Below are 22,648 nucleotides of genomic sequence, written 5' to 3' on the forward strand. Positions count from 1 at the left end.
CACTATGTAAGGTTAAATATTCTCACAAGAAGGGGGACAAGCCAGCAGCTGGTGATTCACTGCCTTCAGCTTGATTTGCTCTTTAATTTCCAAAGGCTGTATAGAGGCATTTGGGGTCTCACTCTGACTCCTGGTGCAACGGCTGTGCTCTTTGCTGTTGGCAGGAGGGGCATGGTTCATGGGGCAGAGCAATTTTCTATAGAAGCAACATAAAAGGGAGCTGCTGTGATAGTTTATATAGTCAGGCCAGGTCTTGCTATAAAATATCTGAAAGCAGACTCCTATGATTGATAAGAAATGGTAAAGATGCACCTGTGGGGGATTTTTGGGTTTTGGTTTTTTTTTTTTCAGTGATTTGTATGTGCAGAAAGGGACTGATCTGGCTGGTCATAATGGCAACAATGAGACTTAAACATAAATGTAGTGCTGTTGTTGGAGGTTTAATTAGTTCCCTGAATGGGATAATGCAGCTGCGCTGAATTAATGCAACTTGCAGCCTCTGAATTTACCAGGCTAACGTAAAACCTTGTTGAGCCACCCCTGTTAGCAATGATTTGGCTCTTCCTCTGTGTTGAGGGGAAAAAATGGCAGATTTATATGCATTATTCTGTTAATTTTAATAGTCTTTATGCAGGCAACTGAGGAGGAAAGTGATCCGTGTGCAGCTCTATGCAACATGCAGCTGTAGCAAACAAGCTGAGGATTTTGCCCACTGGCCTTGCCAGCAGTAGGTGTGTCTGTTCGAGGCGCCGGGGACTTGGGGAGGGACCTGTTTATGTCCGTGGACAGATGGGATCCGTGGCAGAGGCTGAGCTAGCATCGTTCTGGGCCATGGGTGACTGTGCTCAGCTAGCCTCGCTGACTGGGGACAGCAGGAAAACCTGCTGTTTGGAAGCGAAGGGTCAAGTCCCTTCCCCAGCCGAGCGCTGCCAATGCCCTTTGTTGGAAGTGGAAGGTGGTGCCGGCTTTGCCAAAAGGGTGGGATGGGGAAGAAATGATTCACTTGGCAAAGCTGATCCCCGTTCCCAGTTGCAGCTCCCCTGCTCCGAGGGCCTGGCCCAAATAACAGATGCCGACAGTGCTGCTTTGTGCTCCATACTGCAAAGGGCGTTCAGCGTGCGTCCCGTCTGCCTCCTGACCCACCGGCTCCTTCGTGGGAGTGTGAGTGCACACGTGGTGTCCTCCCTGCAGCTGCTGTCGGACAGAAACTCTTTGCAAGCAAGCCAGAGAAATTACTAATGCAAACAGCAATGTATTGCCCAGAGAGAGGGGTGAGGACCGAAAATGCTCGATCCTCTGCTTGAGTGGGAAGCAAGGTGGGGGAGAGGAAGCGTGTGAGGGGGTAAAGCTCCTAGTCGGAATAAATATTTGAATCCTTCCAAACTTGGCTGAGGGCTAAAGTGATAAATTTGTTTTTTGTAATCGGCTCATAAATATTTAGCAGCCGTGAGATGAGCACGCAGCAGTCACAGCTCACTGTGAATTTTGTATAGGAGAATAAACTGTGTTTGCACTCCTGAGGGAGGAGGGGGGCTCTTGGCGCCCGGCTCGGCTGCCAGCCCCTTTTCCAGGGCAGATTAACTCGCATCTGCTCTGCCTTCCTCCTCCACAGAGCCGCTCCAGCCCTGCTGTCTGCCCGGGTCCGTGCACGAGCCCTGCCGTAGGCAGGCAAACCTTGTGTCGTGCAAAATGGTACTGAAGCCCCTTAGAGTTTGCTCAGCAAACCGTCCCACCCTCAGGGTGCGGTCCAGGAGGGGCTGACCTGATTTCTCTCTTGCTGATAAGCTATTCCAGGTCTCTATGGATGAAAGGTAACATATACGTGTCTAATATGAACAGTAAGCTGTTTAACAAAGGCTAAGGGGTATGCAACAACTTTTGCTTTATTCTGAGCCCGTGCTATTTGATCGCTCTCAGCCAGATTTAGGTGTTGAACGGTTCTTTCTCCCCCTGCCCCAGCTTCCGTTGCTTTTTTTTTCCAGGTCCTTTTATCCATTTGCTAGATCAGCGTGTCCGCGCTAAAGGAGAGCGCCTGACCAAGACGAAGTAAAACTTTATCACAGTCACTCACTGAGCTGCCGCAGCTCCGCTGGGGAAGCAGCTTCCTGACAGTGAGAGTAATTAGCGGGGATGTAATTTCCTGGGGGAAGCAGCGGAAGGACGATGGCTGGGCTTGAGGATGTTGTAAAATAGTCCTCTAGAAACTGTGGTGGCTTGAGAAGAAGTCGGGCTGTGACAAACGCTTTCCGTCCTTTAGATGCTGTCAGGTTGATAAAAGCCATGCAGGGGTATTTGGAAGCCGCGTCCTATGCTGCCTCACTTCTCACAGGACCAAGTGAGGTGATGAAGTGAAAACCTCTAAATGCTAACAGCAGATAAATGAGCTCCATTTGTAGAGGAGGAGGAAGAGGGGAGATGTTTGGCTTCAGCAAAACGCAAAAACGTTGGGCAGTGTCTTGGCTTCAGGAATTGAGGTTTAGTGCCTTTTGTGATAGGTTTCCGATGCACCGCTGCTCCTGCAGTTATCGCCGTTGTTCGTTTCTGCTTCGTACCCCGCGCTCCTGCCTGCGCGGCAGTGCAGCCAGGATGCCCTGCTTGGGGGATTTTTTTTGTTTTCAGGCTTGCAGTGTGGTTGTTCTTGATACGTGTATGATCCGGGAGGTGCATCTGTACAACCTGATGTCACCAGCCCGTATCTGCGTCCATGCTTCCGAACAGAGACGTCTGCAGTTGAGGCACGGTGATGTTTGAATTTAGCTGCTCTTCTTGCATCATAGGTATCAGTAAGAAAAATGATGTGTTAAGCGTTCAGGGGTGAAGAATGAGGCAGGCTACTGAGAATTAGCCTCAGACCTGGCTCCTGACATCCCTTAATCCTCCACTTCCAGCTGTCTGCTGTCAAGTAAGTGGCTCCGATGCTGAATTTGTAATGAATGCTGGGCTCAGAGGTTCCAGCATCAATTTCACAAAATGAGGTAGTTGCCTTGTGTTCTGTCTTTAGCTCTTTTAGGAAGAGATTAAACCCTCTTCAAAAGAAACGTTGGGAACCAAATAAAACACGTATTTTATTTTAGCTTTTTTTTTAGAAAAAAGGAGATGCACAGTCCACCACTTTGATGCGGTTTTTCCCTAAGTGAATTAGTTGAAGAATTAATGAATATTCTGTAGCTAATTAAGGCACTGGGCAACCATCATCTCCTATGAATAATTGCAGTGGTGCTCCATGTTTCGCTCTCATCGCAGAAGGAAACCTTTCCCATTTGCAGTAACTGTGGATGTGGTGTTTCACCTGTTGCTGACCCATTTTTGGGGTCTTAAGGTCACGTAAGGACGGATGGCAGGAGTAAATGGCACATCTGTCGTGCCTTCCATCGCGGGTTTTGAAGAGCTGGGGAGCAAGTTGTTAGAGGTTGTGGCTGCTATGGGGTGGCTTTAAATACTTGAGCCCCGTGAACCTTGTCAGGACTGCTTGGGTGCTTAAGTTCCTAGTGGAATTAGTGCCTTAATTACATGCTTACAGTTGAGGATTAAGAACATTTGCATTGAAGTGTGAAACTTTCAGGAAAGCTCTTGATGCAAAACCTGTCACTGCCTTAAAAAGACACCCAGAAGTTGAAATGCAGAGCTGCGAGCTGGTGTTGAAAGAAAATGCAAATATTTCCCTTGTTATTCAGGGGGAGAGTTGCTATTTTTGTGCCTGGTGAAACTGCATCTTGTAAAAGCTCGGTGGTTTGTGTTCGGACAAGCTCGTGCACCTTACCTGCCCCGGGTAACAGTTCCTGTATGACCCGTGCTGTAGATCAAAACACTGGTGTTTCAAGTGAGAAACGCGGTTGAGAAAACAGTATGTTCAGCCTCTCCATGTTCGTACCACCTTGCAGCATGCAGGCTGGCCATCGCTTCTCTGGCTCGAGTGGTCCTGCATGGTCCAAGGACGTCCCTGCCGCGCGGGTCGCAAGGCTCCTTCCTCGCTTGCCAGCAGCCTGTGCTTCCTGAAATGTTTGATTTATTCTTTTGGTTCAGGTGTTTAAACCTTAATGCTTCATTCGCCCTGGGTTTGCCTTGTGGGACCAGGCAGAGCCTGTTTTCAAAGCGAGGTGTGCTTGGCATCCTTTTCGGCTGATGTCCCTTGCCTGGAGCTGGCCCGCTGTTTCTAAGCTCTCGTTCCAGTTTTCCCTTTGCCTGTTTGAAATGTCTTTTTTTTTTTTTTTAGGGGAAAAGCAGTAATGTGGTCAGTATTTTTGTTCTGATTTCTGCTATTCCAAATAAGCATGTCCATCAGGATTTTAACTTAATTATTGGGCTGATTATTCTATTATCTCCAGATCCCAATGTTTCCTCTTGTTTTTCCTGTGCTAAGGTCAGGAATTCTTACATCATCCCTCGTGCCGAATGTCTTTTCCCTTTCCCCCAATGGCGAGACTTCCTCCATCCTGATTAACTTTTTGAAGTGAAAGCTTTTGTGTTTCCACCTTACAGGTTTGCTTTGCATCTATTGCAAATGGCCAGCCTGTTAAAATTATAAACCAACACCGAACTAAGCCGATCCAAGCCAAATTAAGACAATTTACCAGTTTCGTAGGTCAAATAGTTTGGTGTCCTGGTCTGAAAGGCAAACGTAAAGACCAAGCATACTTTATTCCCGTATTTAGCAGCGAGGTTTAGACATAACAAGACTTATATTTGCCAGCTCTTTGGATCGTATCAGTTCATCTGGAACTGGACGGGTATCCGGGGCAGCTCTCCCTAAGGCAGGTTTGCAGAATACAGTGAGATGTAGCAGCTTATCGGCTACCCTGTGCGTGGAAGAAACCTTCCATCCATGCATTCAGAAGGATTTGTGAAAACGCCCTCAATCCAGGTCTAAATGCACAGTGACTTCTTTTCTCCTCTTATTTATAGGTCACCAATTACAGGCTGAACGTGGATCTAAATTAGCGTGTGTGCGTCCAGTGCACTAGAATAATGTAACAATTTCAGTCCCCTGCTGCTGTGTGTTTCTGTTAACTTTTCAAGTGTATTAACTCTGTATTTCTGAATCAGAAGCTTTTGATTCTTTTATGTAAATTATTCGTGCTCTGATGGCTATTTTGGTTATGTAACGATCTTGTGATCGTTAGCCTTTTCGGGACTCTTTTTCAGGAACAGAAATGTCCGGCCTCAGTGTCCTTACTAAATTCGGTCTTTCGTTATGTTCTCTTCCACTTTACGTTGCATCTTCCAGCACTTCAGAAGCTTTTATTTTTAAAAAAGCATTTCTGGAGCTCTGTCCGAGGTCTCCAAGCGGGCTTCACCATCCTGCGTTGCATCCTGCACGCTGGAGACAACCTCTGCACCAAGAGCCAAACAAATCATTTTTGGCTTTATGTGTTAGGACACGAGAGCATGAAAATGTAGCTGTGAAGACGGTGAACTGATTTGGTATTCTTAAGGGGTTTTTGCCTTTTATTTTAAGCTCAAAATAAGCAGCGTCCAGCCATTTCACTGTTATGAGCAGATGCATTGTCGCATTTGGCCATCTTTCTTGTCATGTTAACGTCGAATTTTACTGGGTATTTGTCAAAAAATATTGATATTTGGAGGGCTCTGAAACTGCAGATCCACTGCACGCTGGTTGTGAAATACAAATATATACCATCAGCTCCTTTCCTTTTGGTATGTGTTCAGATTTTTAATTCTGGGATTTGTACAAAAACACAGACTGGAGAGTGGTATGAAGCAACAGTCCCTGAGCTGGATCCAAATGAGTTTCTCAGAGACCATATTAAGCCAGAAAATGTGTGTGCCTTTATCACTAATGAACAGTTGCAGAATGTCTTGAAATAAATAACAAATTTAGTGAGTCCTCGCGTTGTGTGTGGAAAGCACATGCTGCTGGAGGAGGATATAGCATGGGAACCCTGAAGTTTAAGTGTTGAAATGTGCCTCAAACAACAGGCTTGCTTTTGTAGTTTAGGTTTGAATTAGTAAATTGAGCATTATATTTTCCAGGCCTTTGGTATTTGTTATGCTGAGTTCATAACAAAGGTATCAAAAAGCTGGTGTCTTTTGTATACACAATATACTGGGCGATGAAATACGAGGCATCTGCTCTATGGGATGGTGATGTTGAACATGAGCCGAAGCATCACGAACTAAACCAGAAGTGGTTTATGTGCTGTCACCAATCTAGAAATAAGATCCATGGCCCAGATCCAAATTTCTCAGGACTACACTTGCGCTAAGGAGCCAGCAGGCATTGTCCCAGATCCTTCTCTTGCTCTTAATATTTGCAGCTCCATCCCTTTCAGAGATCCTGGTGCATGCTGCGATCCAGCCATCCCTCTGCTCCGAGGACGTATCCCAGCCGGGTCTGAGCAGCCTTGCCTTCCACCTTCAGGGATGCAACATCAGTTAGTAATATCAGGTAGCCATTAGCCAAAGGCTTTTCTGGGGAAAGTGCCTTAGATCACTTGTGTCTTGCATCAGCAGGATAAACAGGGAAGCAGGCAGGACCTGACTGCTGTTAAAGCAGCACCTGTTATATTGTCTCCCAGATGAACGTCTGCACGCAGCATCTTCTTGGCTTGCCCGCCGCCTGCGAGCGCCCTAATCACAGCGGTATTTTGAGCCTGCGTCGTGTTGGCTTTTAGAAAAGCTGCCTTTCTGTTGGCTTTGGCCCCTCTATTGTTATCTGTCCTCTTGTCACGTCAAGCCTCAATTATTGTGAATCTGGGAAATGCTTGGAAGCTGCAGCGAGTTCAGCGTGTGACCCTGGGCGCTCACCGTGCCTCGCTTTACTGGGCTGCGGGCTGCAAGAGCAGCAAGTGCTTAGAGATACAGCTAATAAACGTGAAGCAGCATGTCAAATGTAGTGGACTTCATTTCAGTATGGCTGCTGGGGAAGGCTGTCTGAGGTGTCTTTTCACCATGTGTTTCCTAAACTTGAAATGAGAAGCAGGAGGAGTTGGGCCAGTGCGATTACCACTGTGCCGAGAAGCCTAGAAAATGTGGAAGTATCAGCTAAGGGGTGTTATTGCCATTTACGGGACTCGTGGTGTAAGTTGGGTATTAATTTTGAGATGCTCAAAAAGGCTAAATCTGTTTTTTCATTCAGGCCGTCGCTCTTGCGCAGGGTGTTGGTGTTCAGCACCATTGTGCAATTGCCGCTTGAGTCATTTGCTTGTGCTGACCTCTTCCGTCCCCTCCGGACCGTATACCGCATCTCTTGAGAGATGATTTCACAAGTCAGCAATTAAAAAAAGAAGAAAATCCTAAATCTTGATTAAATAGCTCTGCTTTCTTTTTCCTCCCAGCAACCCCAGAATAACTTGCTCTTGTTTACTAGAAAATCCATACCACAGTTGGAAACGGCTAGCAGCATCTCGTGTTCGGCTAGAGTCACCTTGTAACTGCCTGACACAAACTTGCAACCATGATATTGAAGGTTGAGAGTCAGGCTTTGTGTGCAGGAGAGATCGTCTTTTTCAGGCAACCGTACAGCCCATGGTCGATCTTACCTTTGCTGTATTTGGGGTTTGTTGCTGTGGTATTGGTACGAAATGGAAGCATCAGATGGAGGCGTTCTGTGCTTCCCCAGCATCGTCCATTGACCTAACACACCCTTATTTTTCTCCCCTGCTTTTTCCAGCTAGCCCATTAGGCTGTAATGAGACTGGTCACTTTGTAATTGGAGGTGTTTGTTGTACTCAAAGGGGTTTTTAAACTGTAGAAGCAGCTTGTCTGTTTTTTTTAATAATTTCAAACCAAATCTGCCCCATCCCTCGGTTGTAGAAGCTTAGAAATAATGAAGACTTAACCCTTGACACTTACTTGGAATTGCAGAAATTCAAAATACTGATAACCCTTAAACCCAACTTTGGGTAGCTTTCAAGTAGCTTTCAAGAATAAAATATGCTGTTGGAACTGCTATCTTGTCTGCCGAGCTCTAGCCCCAGGCGAGTTTGTACAATAGGTTATGAACCCCTGAATAATAAGGATTTATAATGGAAATCCTGATATATTCTTAATTATGGTTATGCTGCAGGGTGTCATTATAATGCACTCGTACCATACATATGGTAGATAGTGTGCCATTTGTTTCTGTGTGGTTTTTATTTAATTATAGACTTCTATCTGAATAACTTTATTGCTCAGTGTTTCTGTTTCTTTGATGCATGTGCAGGCGTGCCATAGCTTATCTTCCTTGTGACCAGGCTTCTGGACTGGTGATTTAAAGCTGCCAGTTTGGGAAGGGGCCACAGAGGAAGCAGAAGTCATTGACCCCACGCGGGGTTTTTCCTTGCTATGTGCAGAGCTCAGAAAGAGATGGGCAGTGGATGTGTGATACCAGAAATCCTATAAGGGAAGGTTAAGCTCGGGAAGCACCAGGCAGGAGAGGTTTTGAGGAGAAACCCTGGTCCACTGTCTCCTAACGCTCTTGGTGGTGGCACAAGCTGACAGTCCCCCCCCATGTCGCAGAGGTGGGGATGCTGCTGTCACCTTTGGGTGATCTGCCGAAGCACAGAAAGCACCTCAAGGAAAAGAAAAAAAAAAAGCCGTTTCCTGCTGGTTTTGTTCCCAGAGGCGACACGCTGTAGTTACATGTGTTTCAATATAAGTATGTGTGCAGACACACCTTCAACTCTAAACCATCCCTAGATGATAGCATGTAGTTCCCTATTCAGGCTTCCCAGGTGTCAGGGGCTGATGCAGCAGTGAGGAGCCTGTGAAGAGCAGTAGAATAAAGCAATCTGTTACATCTCGTTGTGTTCGTACCTGATTTAACAAGTCTGAAGTTGTTACAGTGATTTAAAGGGAAAACAATTCGTTGGAGGAGTTCTTCAGTGCCCCTGAGTTAACTCTAAAAGCTGTTTTTCCAGGATAAAAACGTCCAAGGGGCTCTCCTTTGTATATCAAGGCATATCTGGATTTTAATGGTAATATTTGGCTTCTCAGAAATAAGCTCTCTGCAAAGGAGTGTGTGTTTGTGTGCGTGAGGGAGGTGTTAGAAGGAGAGCACTGCGTGGAAAGGTTGGCCGACATAGCCTGGTGTCTCAGGCACACTTCCAACCTCCTAGTTAACATACGCAGACCTGCCCTTCTGGTTGGCCTTCTTAATTTCGAAGCGGGGAAGCATGCATTTACTCTGAACGGAGCTGTTTTGTGGGGCTCAGAGCTTGGAGCTTGGCTGGGGGATGCGAGTGCGGGGTGTTAAGCCTGCGGAGCTGCAGAACAGCAGTGCAGATCATTGTCCGGAGCAGCTGGATGCTCTGACCGCCTATTGTTCTCGGAGGGGATGGAGGGAGGGGAAACCCTGCTTATAAACCCTCTGGGGTAGGATAGCTGTAGCTCTCGGCAGTACCTGGTCATCCAAATGCTGGCATGCACATGTATATGTATTTTTTTTCTTCTCCCAGGACAACCTTGCTATGTCCTTGGGAGTCACTGATGCTGCATGCGGAGACCGAGAACGAAACTTCTGCATTTATATTGATGGTAAACGTAAGGGCTTTTCAGCCGTAGGTGAGGTTTTACTAAGCCCCTTCCGGAAAGCTCCAGTAGCATAAAGATGTCCCCGAACCGGGGTGAGTGTCACGCTAATGGAGTGCTGCTCAATTTTGTGCTTTCTGAATGAAGCTTCCTTTCCCTGCATGCAAATGAGTTGCTGCAGACAACTCGTGTTGCATGAGGCTGTCCTTTATTTTGGTGAGAAAAGACCCCGGGACTTGTTTCATTGTCCTCTGTCTCTCTCAATGGACTCGCTGGCGCCAAACTTTCAGCGTTGGCTCTGGGGAGGAAAAACTGGAGAGATTAATATGGACACCGCGGCTTCACGTCCATCAGGGCAGGGGAGTGGAAATGAAGCGCATCAGGGCTGGCTGCAGAGCGTTGCCTCTGCGGGGCCACGTGTGCCCTCCGAGGAGAAGGGTCCCTGGAGGCTTCGGTGCCCTGTACCTGGCACCACTGTCTTCACAGAAGATGCGGGACCTGTCTCCTGCTGGTCACGCAGGGTGGTATCAGAGGAAGGGAGATATCTTGCTTCCTGCTCGTGTCAAAAGCCATTAGATGCTTCTGCCATGAGTGCTGTGAGGTGGGGAATTACTTTGCGGGACTCTGGTGTTGAAATGTCCTCTGTCTTCCCAGCAGAACAAACCTCAGCATCCAGCGTGTCCTCCAAGCTGGCCTGGCTTTTACTGGCCTTCTACAAACAAATACCTTTTTCTCCATTAATCAAAACTCAGTCGTTTGGGATAGTTTGTTTTAAGATAAAGTTCTGTTTTGGAGTGAATTGCCAGTTGCTATGTTTTCGTGGCTGCCTGCCTGCGTGGAAGAGCTTACCACTTCCCCAGCCCCGGGATGACTCTCAGCCGCACCCAGCTCCTTTTTTGGGGGTATTTTTATTCTTCGGCAAAATGTAAGCAAATGTGAAAATAAATCAGTGTGCTTCAATCCCGGTAACCGCTCTGCAATTCCTTCCCATCGCACCCCTTGCTTTGGGGTTTGCTGAAGGGCTCTCTCCCATCCTTGCAGCCTTTCCTTCTCCCAAAGTATTTTAGCTTTGCAATAGTTTGTCTCCTTTCTTGGTAGGGTTTCGGGCCTCATTGGCTAAAATATCTTTATAGCGTGGAGCCAGCTTACCCCTCTAGATTAGGAATAACAGACGTGATTGTATTAATTTAGGAGGCAAAAGGATTTTGCAGTTTTATTTCTGTGGGTGTAAAAGAAAAACATAAACCCCCCCACCCCACAACCTGTTCAGGGACGGATGCTTGGTGCTTCAGTGGAAAAAAACAGGTTAAGCCAAAACAAATCGGAACTGAGTGTTCAGGCTACAACTAAGTCTGAACTGCAGTGCTATATTTAAACATGGTATTTTTGTATTTTAATAATTAACCACTGGGAAAGAACAGCCTAAAAAACTGTAACATAGGCTATTTTCAAGGTATCTTCTCTTCCAGCCCCATCTTAGTGCCGTAGAGTGCAGCTGAGGACTGGTTGTGGAGGACAGGGATGCTTTAAAGCGTTCATTCCCTCTTTAGGTTTGTGTCCTTCTCCTGTATTCTTATCTTTGCAACCTCTTAGTAGTTAAATCGAGATGATCAGCAATAAACCGGTGTTTGAGTTGGTGTGTGACTTGGGAGAGTGTTTTCTTTTTGCGGAGAGCCGAGGGCATGAAGCAGGATTTCCCTTTGCGTTAATTGTGATACAGTTTTGACCGTGCATAACGGGGACCACCTCCAGATCAAACTGACGTTTAGCAAAGGATGGGTTGTGAAAGGTAATCCTTTGCCGTGTGATTATTTCACTACCATTCAGTGTTATATAGCACAGGGCAATTCTCTGCTTTTGAGGAAAAGTTCGTGGGTGTTTCAGTGCTGAAGAAGCACCTGCAAGCCCTCACGGCTGTGTTTTGACTGCAGAACTGTCAGTGCTGGGGACTGAACCTGAAAAGCATCAAGTCCCTCTCGTATTAGGGGAGGGCAGTGCGATGGAAACAAGTGAACTTGGCTTGGCACCCGGAGTTAATTTGCAGTTTGAATCCAGCTATGGAAAAGGGATGCAGGGAAGGAAGCAAATTTTTCATGGTGTCAGACTGTGGCGACCTGCCCTGGGCAGGGGAACTCATCCAGTCTGTTGAGAGCAGAGCGGGTTGTGATCTGGATTCCCGTTGTCCTCTTGTCTGCAGCTTTTGGGCACCTGTTACCTCCATGCATGGGGGAGAAGTTGTTTTTAGAAAACTTACCTACATTTAAAGGAAGTGAAAAGATGGGGAAAGTCCTTCTATTGTGCACCGTCCTCTCCAGGGCCATAGTACTGCAGTAGGCATTGGTTCTTCCCGGTGAGAAACACAGCAGAGGAGCCGACCTTTCTTAAAATCAAGTTAAAACTTTCTCTTATCCTTCGTCCTGCATTATGAAAGAGCAAAACTGCAAGTGGGTAAGGGTGGAAGAGGGCATCCAAGCATGGAATGCGGTGGGGGAGGGCGAAATGCTGGCTCTACCAGTGCAAAAATGCTAGGAAATAAATGGGATTTTTTTTTTTGTGATGAGCATCTGATGGGAGGGAGCTTACCTGGCTCTTGCCAAATAACATTCAGAGTCGTAGCTCTGACCAAAGAGGGGCTGCAAATGTGGGGTTTGAATCTGCCACGGAAACATGCTCTTGTGCTCTTTGCCTTTCCCAGCAGCACCGGCAGCAGTCCCCGCACGTCTTCAGAGCTGGGTCCCGGCACAGCGTAAGAGATCTGCAAAGCGCTTTGCCTCTGTTGCTGGGAGACAGTCGGAGGGAGCTGGGGCTGCTTGAACAAACACGCTTTTCTCCTCGCCTCCTCTCTTCCTTCCCCACCTATGGTTTTTTTTTTCCCCCCTCTTGGTGACTGGTTATAGGAAAAGCTTGGCTGGAACCAAGTGATTCTTGCTCCAAATGATCCCATGAGACTGAAGAACCTCACAGGCTTCCAGATGCGCTGAAGTAAATGTCTTTTTAGATAAAGATCCCAGACAGTAGGTACAAGAGTGGCTCCAGCTTAGAAATATACCTTGTAATGAAGATAATTGACATAAATCTTCAAAGCTTAATGCCCTTAAACTTCTGGAGCTTGAACTGAATTGACCTCGAGACCCAAATTCTGCAGCGAGCCCTCAGGGTTGTGGCAGTTATCCCAGAAACCCTGCCGCAGCTCGGGTTCGGTGCCTGCCTATGGAAGTGAACAAAACAGTCAGTACCAAAGTCCTTGGTCTTATTTGGAAATGAGGCTTGTTTTGCACCGTCCCTGTATTTCCCTCCAGTCTTGCATGGCCTTTATGTACTGATGGTACATAAGGGCACCGTGAAATTTCAAGGCTTTGCTGGGGAGTTTTTTGCTGCTTCGGAGGGGCAAAAGCAGATAAAGCAGGTGGTTCTTGCCAAAATGGTGACTGGCAAAAATGTGCATCGTGAGACGTAGGTTACCTCTGCATTCCAGTCAGTAACCTCTGCTGAGAAATATGAGGCAATTAATACTCCTCAGTTATTTCACGTTGTCTACAGGCTTGAGCAGAAGCTGCTGCATCGCTCACGCGTCCTTCAGGCTCCGTCACAACTAATGAGAAATGGAAAAGTTCTTTAAAACCGAGCCCGTGGAGAGGAGCGGGACTGATGGAGTGAAGGTGACTGCCACAAATGCCTCCAACGGAGGGAAACAGTTAAAAGGCGTGATTAGGGTAGAATAAAAACTCAGCATCACAAGGCAGACTTTAAATTCAGTTTTTTCCTCTTAACTGGTTCCAGTTTAGCTGATCCCACTCTTCTGTTGCTGATACTGCAGAGTTGCTGATTTACACAAGAGCCTTAGGCTAGCTGACAAAAAAAACCCCAACTTTTTCTTGCAGTTCTCAAAGCTGTATTTCTGGGGCTTCCTTATTCAGCCACACTGAGTCTAAATAGCAAGATCAGATGACACGATGACTAGCTGCGTAATTTTTATCTGAAGCAATGGCTAGTGATGTGAGCAGTTGCAAAATGAACCACCCTGTCTCTGTTTCATTTTTGTCATTTAAGGGCTGCCTCTGTCCACTTGCAATCGGGATGTTTTTGCCTCTTACGTGGCCTCATCCTTTTTTAGTGCCTCCTTTTAAACTTGAGCTTAAAACACAAAATCCCATTTCTTGTACAGATAGCTTGCAGTTTTTGATTAAAGTTCTGAATGACTTGTCTTCTGTAAGTAAAAGCTTTCATGTCCCAGGCTATCGTATCAATTCTCCTTTGTCATTTTTTACCCTCCTGTGAAACCAGGGATCTGATCACTCATCCTGCCACCCTGTTAGCGACTCCGTTAACCCTTGTGTCAGCGTCTGATGGCGCCTGGCTTTGTCCGAGACCTGCACGGCCCCGGCAGCCCGATGGAGAGCCCGGCGCTGGGGTCAGGTATTTCCCAGCTCTTTTAGCAAAGGTCACATTCGAGTTCTGGTTGTGTCCAGGGGCAGAAGAGCGATGAACACTTTTGCCTTATGTGCCGCAGGGCAGCGTGCCGGTGGCAGGACCCATGCATCCAGCGACTTCAAAACCCTTCCTTTAGCTGAAACCTCTTTTGAGAACGTACTTCACTTTTCTTCCATACATGTTTGAATTCTGATTATTGCTTTTTCAGGCTGGTCTTCAAAGCTCCCAGTAAACTAGCATTAACTGTATTTCAAGCCCAGGAGAAGTGCTCGTCCTCATGGTTTTCTAGGGGCAGAGGATCCATATCCTTTAATGACTCTTCTATAGATCGCATGAATGCCTTCTCCCTGGTGAGATTTTAATGCTACAAGCGCACTGCCTGTCTGCTCCCCATAAACAGGAAGGACTTTATTGGAGATCTGACTTGGCAGGAGCCTTTTAAGACTGTCTGGTTTTTTTGTTTCACCAAAAAAAAAACCCTCCCTAGTGGAGTTCAGCTTCAAGCTGCCGTTGATTTTGATTGGAAGTCAAACTCCAGGCTCCCCGCAGCGTTTCCAGGAGTCCCGCTTGCCGGCCAGGCAACCTTGGGAGCTCGTGCAGCTGCACCAAGCAAAGCATCGCGCTGGGATGCAGGCAGTGCAAAGGCGGCTGGGGGATGAGGTCCAGGAAAACTTGGACTCCTTCCCCAAATCTATCCTTAAAAGACCAGGAAAAAAAAAAAAGAAAAGAAAAAGTTGTGTAAGAGTTGAAGTTTACTCCCCCCCGCTATCTGTTGCCAGTCGATGTATCGGCTTTGCCTTCAGCAGCAACCGCTCTGAAGTGTCTCGCAGGAATATCTTCTTGGGAGATTTCTGTTCAGGAATCTCTCACTGGGGGCTCTTTATTTAATTTTTTTTTTAATTTTCTGCTCAGTTCTAGATTGAAGACTGGGGTAAGCAATCAAACCTGAGCCTCTTCAGTGTTTCATTGCTCTTTGGAAAATGGTGGGCTTTAGTGCTTTAGATTATTGAAAATTATGAATTGACTAACTGAGCGCAATTTATCAGGTCTTTCATCTTAACAGAATTAACCTAGTAATTGTCACTGTTGGTTTTCCCTCGCAGCATTGCATTAGAAAGCCTCGATTTACAAATTCTGCTGAAGAATTTTTGTTGAAAAGTTTCTATTCTCATTTGAGAAAGTATCCTGTAGGTTGTATGAAAATTGCAACTTGCTTTTTTTTTTTGTGGCAAATGCAGTCATTTATATGCAACTCTTAAGCGGACTTGAAAAGACACCATCTCAGGCAGTAGTTTTTACCTTTTTTCTTAATTGCATGGGGTTTGCCTTGAGCTATTGACTGTGAATCGCTTAAATCAGGGGATGAAATTGTCTTTAGCTCCCTCTCCTGGGTAGTGAAGGCATTTGCCCCCATGATGTTGCTGCTTTTGCAAACTCGATCTATTTTCAAACTCTTTCTAAGCATCTCTGCTCGCAGTGGAAGGGGTGAGGAGCACAGCGTCCATGCACAGGATTGGGAAATGCGATGGTTTAAAAAAAAAAAGAAAAAACCAAACCAATACAAAAATACCCAACAAAACCCAGACTGAGGTGAAGCCAAGTTTATTTTCTGCATGCTGTGAAAGAGTTAGTGAACTGCATTTCTTAGGCTTTGCTGCTGGTGAAGGTGGGGCTGCATGTTCGTAGCGGGTGAGCTGAGGAGTTTGGGGTTCTTTTCCTTCTCCCTAATTTTATGCTCCAGAGGGATGGTTTTGTTGGAGCTGTTTATTTTCAGGCACTGGCAAGTTGTGGAAGGGAAGGCTCTGTGGAGTCCCAACCTGTACGCATCCCTCCTGAGTCATCCATCCTTACGAAGACTTTTCCAGGCAAGGTGTTAAGGGTACCTTTTCTGGGTCAGAGGTATCTTAACATCCTTTCCTTGGATTTCTTCGGCAGTCATGTGGCAGGTGAAATCCCGGGGCTGCCTTTAACTTTTCCTGAGGCTTTATGAATAATGCAGCGTGTGCTTTTTTTTATTTTCAGATTGAGAAAATCATGAGTTCCATCGGCGAAGGCATTGACTTTTCTCAGGAGCAGCAGAGGATCTCAGGTAGCGTACCCAGCTCGTGTGTGTCTGTCTTGGTTGTGCTCTGTACAAAAACAGGGTGCTGGCTCCTGTGTGCAGAGCTCTTTAACCTGCTTTGGCTCTCAGAAGGGAAAGAAAGGCTCTGGCACAGAAGGAGCAGACCTCGGCTTCCCAGTGTAACGCTCAATACTGCTACCAGCAATTTTGATTCAATACTCCCCTAGGTAGATTCATTTAACTTTATATAATGCAGCTGTCCTTCCCTCCCAGCAGGCTTTTGAGGGAAATGGGCTGGGTGAAGAGCATCGCAGCTGGTACCCCCAGCCTGATGGGAAAGGGGGGGGACCCTGATTACCAGTGTTGATTAATACTCACCCAGTGACAGCAGCCTGTGTGCGTAGGGGATCTTGTTTCTTGTTGAAACTGCCTGCTTATAGATTTTTGGGGCTTAGTATTACTGTTTAGGATATGGTAAATTTTGCGGTGATGTTTTACATCTTTGAATAGCGTTAAACAAAGGCTTATTGCTGAGAATTGTGGAGTTCTTCCGATACCTGGACTCCTTATAGTCCTTCCCTTTAGGTGGAGGTGAATGTTGCTGGCTTGTGTGAGTGGTCTGGGACACTTCTTGTGCTCCTCTGCAAGCTTGCGGCAGTAAAATCAGCTCCAGAGTGGCTGGCTCGTTGCCCCTGCTTGCCCAGCCCAATAACCACTGTGTCCTGGTACTTAAAACTTCACAACTTCGCTCAATGTGTAGGAAGAAGATCAGGTTTTCTGCACGTACAAAAAAAATCTAATTTGCAGTTGAAAGATGGTGTAGGGACTCCAGCCGGTATCCTAGGGATAGAAAGTTCTACTGATCTCCTGGCTCCTACAATTACTGCTGTTCTCGACGTAGCCTCTGAGAAAGTCGAACTGATTGCTTACAGTTCTCTCCTGCCTTTCAGAATGTTTGTCTCGAGTTTCTGTTCTTCTCTGGTGGATGGCAACAAAATGTTCTTTAAGCAGTCCATCTGAAACAGAGCCGCTGCATATTTGTCTTCTGGCTGGTCTCACAATCCCCACAACACTCTTGCTTTTGCTTCAAATACGTAATGCGGTAGCGAGATGCTCTTTTTTCTGGCTTTTTTTCCCTTATTTAAGTGTGGGTCTGTCCCCTCGGAAATGAGCAGAACCTCTCTGTAGCCCTCCACATTCTAGTATTTTGTTCTTTAAGGCTCACAAAATCCTTTCAGCCCTGGGAGGATAGGGTGGGAATTTTGTATTTGGAGTGGTACATCAGAGTGACTATAGCCAAGATATCAAATATCCCCGTTACCTCCATGGCAGTTCACCCATCCCGGCTGCATGTTCACTGCTGGGCATGTTTGGAAATAAAGCTGCTCTGCGGGCACGGTTGGGACGGTTTTCCTCTGGGTAAGACAGCGGCTGATGGGGAAGCGTGGGCTCGGGGGGGCTGTCTGGCCGCCGGTGGGGTTCAGCGTACATTGGGTTGTGTGAGAAGGTGTCCTTTAGAGGCTGTTCGTATTTCACAGATTAAGGAATGTTTCCCGGGGAACAGGAACGCTTGAGCAAAGCCTGTGTGGGGCGAAGGGTCCTGCTCAGGCAGTTTGTCTTAACTGGAGCTTACCAAGAGCCAGGTTTTAGCTTGGTTGCGATAGAATAAGGTGTAAAGAGCTGCTTCTGCCACCCAGCCTCTAAAACAAACTGTCCGGAGTAGCTGGGGTGTTGCGTTGACTTTTCCAGCAAAATTACTGTTTTTCTGCAGCCCATAAAATGTTTTTGCCAGAATATTTTAACATTTCTTCTCCAACTTTCCACCTGTAAAACTCTAGATGCCCTATTGTTGCTTCAAATCAGATAAAACTCAGCACAGTGTCTTTTTTCTATATATTTCACCTACATACTTCTGTGACCTTGAAGTATGTAGTTTTATTAATTTTATTATAAAACTTTATAAATAGCGTGAGATTATTTTAGTTGTGCATTTTGTCTTTGCTTTTTCCAATTTCCATAAAACAAGGTGAAGAAGGAATCGTGGTGTCATTTAGTGCATTGATTTTCCTCAAGCAGAGCAAGGTCCTCCTCCAGCCATGTTTGCAACTATTGTAACTCTCATATCCGCATTGCAGCGTTAGAGCGAGGGGAGACGATCCTGGGTTAAAACACTCTCATTTCCATAAACGTTGTAAGTAGAGGCGGCTGGGGTGGGGGATAGCGAGCCCTGTGCCGAGGTTGTGGTCAGGATCCGGACTGAAGCAGCAGAGTCGGAACCAAGTCTCAGTTAAAAATCTTCCTCCGTTGCTCCTGCAGTGACCTAACTGCATGCCTTGGCTCTGCACATCAAACAGGATCACTTTGCAATTTTGCCAGCTTCTTTCCTATACTTTTCGTTCTTTCTTTTGAGGAAAGTAGAAGTAAAGGGGAGGTGGAACTAATAGAGGAAGGATGCTTTGATATCAGTGCAAATATCCCTCGACGTGTCTCCATACTGTTTGCAGAGTGGGGAAATAACCTAGCCCTTTCCCAGCTGACTGTCTCAATGCTTCTACATTTCCGAGCTTCTCGGGAGGTTTATTTTAATTCTTCTCCTCCCGGGATGCAGCTTCACCCTGGAAACCAGCAGTTTAAGGAACCTGTCCTCTCTGCTGCTGCAGGCAGAGCCGTGGGTCCTCGGGAGCGTTGTCTCCCATATGGAGCAGAGTCTGTGGTCTTCAAAGGAGGAGATAATTGCTTGGCTTTAACGGTGCCTTTTGAAACGGAGCTGTTTGTAGTGAGACACAGTGTACAGAGCTTGATTAAATGGATGCCGATGAACTCTGCTGTCTGGGGACCAAAGGTGCCTAAATATCATGTACTGCTCAAGGGTTTTAGAAAATCTACATCTCGAAATTGTTGTTGTAGGAAATGCTTTCTAATGGTGAGACCAGTTCAGCTGTGGCAGCGCTGTCCTCTGGGATACTTCCCGGCTGACCAAGAGCCACCGTCCCAATAGCCGGGAACAGTCCTGCTTGTTCGGGGACATGGCCTTCTCCAGATGCCTCTTGGATTTCAGAGGGGGAGAGGATCGTCCTCCCCGGCCACTTCTGTCAGGGCAGCGGCTGTGCTGGGAGCAGGACTGGGGTGATGCCAGTTGCAGGTCAGCACGGGTGCCGTGGTGGCCTGCCCTTTGGATGTGGTTAATCTGCCACGTGCCTCAACTTGGGTGATGCTAGGCTTTTTCTGGGTATCCCTGTAGGTATCAATATCCACTAAACAAGGCTGCTTGCAGGAGAGGTGCTTCCCCTCTGTATTTTAAGCATGAATTCCCTTCTCTGCCTTTAAATCAGGAGCAAAAACAAAAGCAGAACTCGAGAGCTTGTTTGCCTTTACTGCAGCGTGATGGAGGATGCTGGAGAGCTGCCACCGCGAGGGATTCTGTCCTTTTAAATCCTTCACCTCCAAACTGCTGCATCTGAACTGCTCCGGGTGGGCAGCGTCTCTTCTTGATGAGATGCTAATATGGATCCGCACACGCAGCTCACGCTTGCCATAATAAAGCTTATCTCGTATCCATTTGTCACTCGGATTTTTGCTTTGGTGAGGAGGAATCCACCGTGCATTCCCAGTGGGAGTTTAACCTGTGCCTGCCCTAGATACTACGTACTGGTTAGGGCTTATGTTTTCTAGGGTCAAAAGCCTTTGCAGTGGGATGCGAAACGGGTGTGTGGTTTTTGGTCTAATGCAATGGCAACTGGTTAGCATCCTGCTTTGTGACAAGCCCTCCCCTCCCCAAGCCGTGTCCGTAGCTGTAGCAGTGCGTGTGATGGATCGATACCGTTAGTGAAGAGGTCTAACATGGAGGGGAGAGGAGGAGCCAGCACTTCAGCAAAAGCTGCCGTTGTGCAGGGAGTTTTCAGCAAAATGGACACCCGTCTCTGGAAGCAGGCGGACCCAGGAGCTGCCTTGTCCTTAAGCCGGGTGTTTTCCCGCAGGCTGTGCTGTGTTACGCTCAGTTTGGGATCCCTCGTACGCAGGTCAGCTGCCGTATACGTTCCCTGTTTCTCCTTCCTTTCTTATGAGCGCAGCTAGCCAGAGAGCGGGCAGTGCTTTGCCAGCCCCTTACTGCAAGGACGAAGGGTGTCCTGGGGTGCGTGCACCCTTACACTTTTGTTTTCTAGCAGAGTTTAGCTTTTGCTCCTCAGGACTTTGCTAGGGCTGTATTAACGCTTCAGATCATATCACAAATGCGCAGGGAGCTGCAGGGAACTTTCCAAATGCTCTCACATCCTCAAAAACGGGTGGGCTTTGAGGATATTGGGGCTCCTGACTAGTTTTGTTTCTGGAATCACTGATTTGCCTGGAAAGGTAAAATGCCTTGCTTGGCAATTACTGCGGAGATAAGTATAAACAGACTCCAAACATACGAGCAGTTATTGCATACAACTGCCTTGGGTCTAGGGAAAGCAGGGACCCTTGGAGTCAGGCTGGAACAAGCCCGGGCCCCGAGACGCTTGGTTTCAGGTCCCTGCCACGCCCCAGACTTCCCATACAAATTTGGGTGTAATAGCTGGTTTCTGTACCATCAAGCTTTCTTCCATAAAACAGGGGAACAAAACTTCCCTGCCTTGCCGTGGTGTTATGGACAAGCACATTAAACTTCTGAGGCCCCTAGATGATAAGATAATTAGAAGCATCTTGGCATCTTTATAGAAATTGGAGCTAGAATCTATTTCTTGGCCAACAGGTTCGACCCTCTGATTTCCTGGTAGAGCGTGTAAGAAGATCTTCCAAATGTATTTCCCGAGGGTGGGGTGGTGTAGGTGGGAGGAAAAGAGAAGTGTGTCACTGATCCATGTTGGAGGTTGGGGAATCAAGGAACACCGTCTCTTAAAGGGTACCGGATTCCACTGAACCTTTGCCTTAAAGGGTGTTTTGGCCTGGGAGCAGATGTTTGTATTCAGTCTGTGTCTCTCTGCACGTGTGTTTTGCAGTCACGCATTTATTTAGCTCCAGCAACCCGCTTTTGATCATCTCTTCCTTCCAGATGTGGGTCAGAGGGGTAGGGGAGTACAGGTCTCGCAGCAGAAACTCAACCCCACTGCACTGCAGCGTCTCACCTCACTGCTGGCTTTGAACAAGAAACCTGTGTGTTGCTCGCTGGGTTACGGTGATTTGTCAGGCAGCGTTTCTCTCCCCAAAAATAGGGGAGATGAGTGGTCTCTGCTCAATAAATCAGCTTGATGCAGGCAGGAGGCATGCTGCGCTGGACAGGGAACGCGTTTGGGGCTTGGTGAGTTAACTCTGCCGTTGGCTTGAGACGTGAGGAATGTGCTTGGTGTTTTACTTGACAGAAGAGGGAGAAATTTGTTAGCAATCTGCATTTGGCTAATTGATCTTAGTTCCAGTAAAGTCGGGTGTTGGCTGTATTTCTTGCATCTGATGGCATTAATGACTATGTTCTCCTTGCCTATCCATCTTGCCTAATGCACTGCCTGAGTTTATAGCCCCCTCAGTGGATTTAAGGACTGTCAGCTGAGGATCATCCCCAGCGGTTGTTCCTGCCTGACTTGGTTGTCTTGCATGCTCACTTCGTGTGTGGACGGTGGTTTCATCGACGCTTGCTTGGACTTGCGGTTTTTTCTTCCTGGTGAAGCTTGGTCGTGTGTCTTCAGGCCACATCAGGTCATGGTAAACTTGTTATCAGTTTCCGTGAGCAAACGGCGTGATGCTTTTTGTCCGGCATGGCCCACGTACTTATTTCTTCCTCCAAACAGACTCGAACTTTGCTCTAAAGGTCATTATTGAAACAATAACTTACAAAAGGACCTTTCTGAGCCCTGGTAGCCCTCTCCCTTTCCTGTTTTCTTTGAAGCATGCTGTGTTACCTGAAAAATGGCTTGCGAGAGGGACCGAATTGCTTGGCTTGCTTTTTTTGCAACTTTTAAATACTCTAATTATTTCTAACTACACTCTATTGACTCTTTCCTCCTCTGCCATCTGCAGACTTTTTAAAGGTAGGATTCTTCAAATGTGGAGCATAAGAAGGATGGAGCTGAGAATTAGGAGTTTGTTTTAATCAGAAGTTGTGATTGGGCTCTTGCTGGGGGGCACAGTGACTGGATTCATTTGCTCCCGTGTCATCCTCGTAACGTGCAAATGTTTAGTGTATTTTGGACTTCCTTATTTTCAGTCTTTTCAATCTAGGATGTTTTGGGGCATCTGTTCTTTTCTTTTTCTTTTTAAAGTAAACCCCTCCATTCCCCTCCCTCCAAATACCCCCGCCCCCTTCATTTTGTCTTGATTTGAAGTGGTTTTAAAAACAGAAAACCTGCACTTGGTGTCACTGTAGGTTTCCCCTTTAAAAGCAGAAATACATTTACGAGTGTACAAAAGGCTGAGTAGAGTAAACAATTTCTTAAAACGAAATTCAGGAGCTCAGAGGAAGGAACTGCTGTGGTTTCATTCCCCCTGCCAATACCCCGACTGCTTCCAGAAATGCTGTAGTAGGCAGCAAGCAGTTTCCTCACCTCTCTCTAGATAAATCAATTCTGAGCCAGCCACAAATCACTCGGAACTGTCAAAGCAGACCTGTAACATTATTTTTTTGAAAACCCAAGCCGTGTAGTCCATCATGGAGTAAATATTGAGAAGTCAGTAATTTCCACTGGAGAGTTATAAAGCTGCTGTCTCCCTTCCCTC

General features: G+C 46.8%; 1 protein-coding gene across 1 annotated transcript in view; it reads left to right on the forward strand.

Annotated features, from left to right (window-relative positions):
- Positions 1–22,648, forward strand: part of ANKS1A (ankyrin repeat and sterile alpha motif domain containing 1A) — a 77,615-nt gene that overhangs the window by 27,327 nt on the left and 27,640 nt on the right. The window contains exon 12 of the mRNA XM_009327414.1: positions 15,925–15,991. Within this exon, the coding sequence (XP_009325689.1) occupies positions 15,925–15,991 (67 nt within the window). The remainder of the gene's footprint in view (positions 1–15,924; positions 15,992–22,648) is intronic.

The sequence above is a fragment of the Pygoscelis adeliae genome, unplaced genomic scaffold, assembly GCF_000699105.1.
Source record: "Pygoscelis adeliae isolate BGI_AS28 unplaced genomic scaffold, ASM69910v1 Scaffold197, whole genome shotgun sequence".
NCBI classification, from domain to species: Eukaryota; Metazoa; Chordata; class Aves; order Sphenisciformes; family Spheniscidae; genus Pygoscelis; species Pygoscelis adeliae.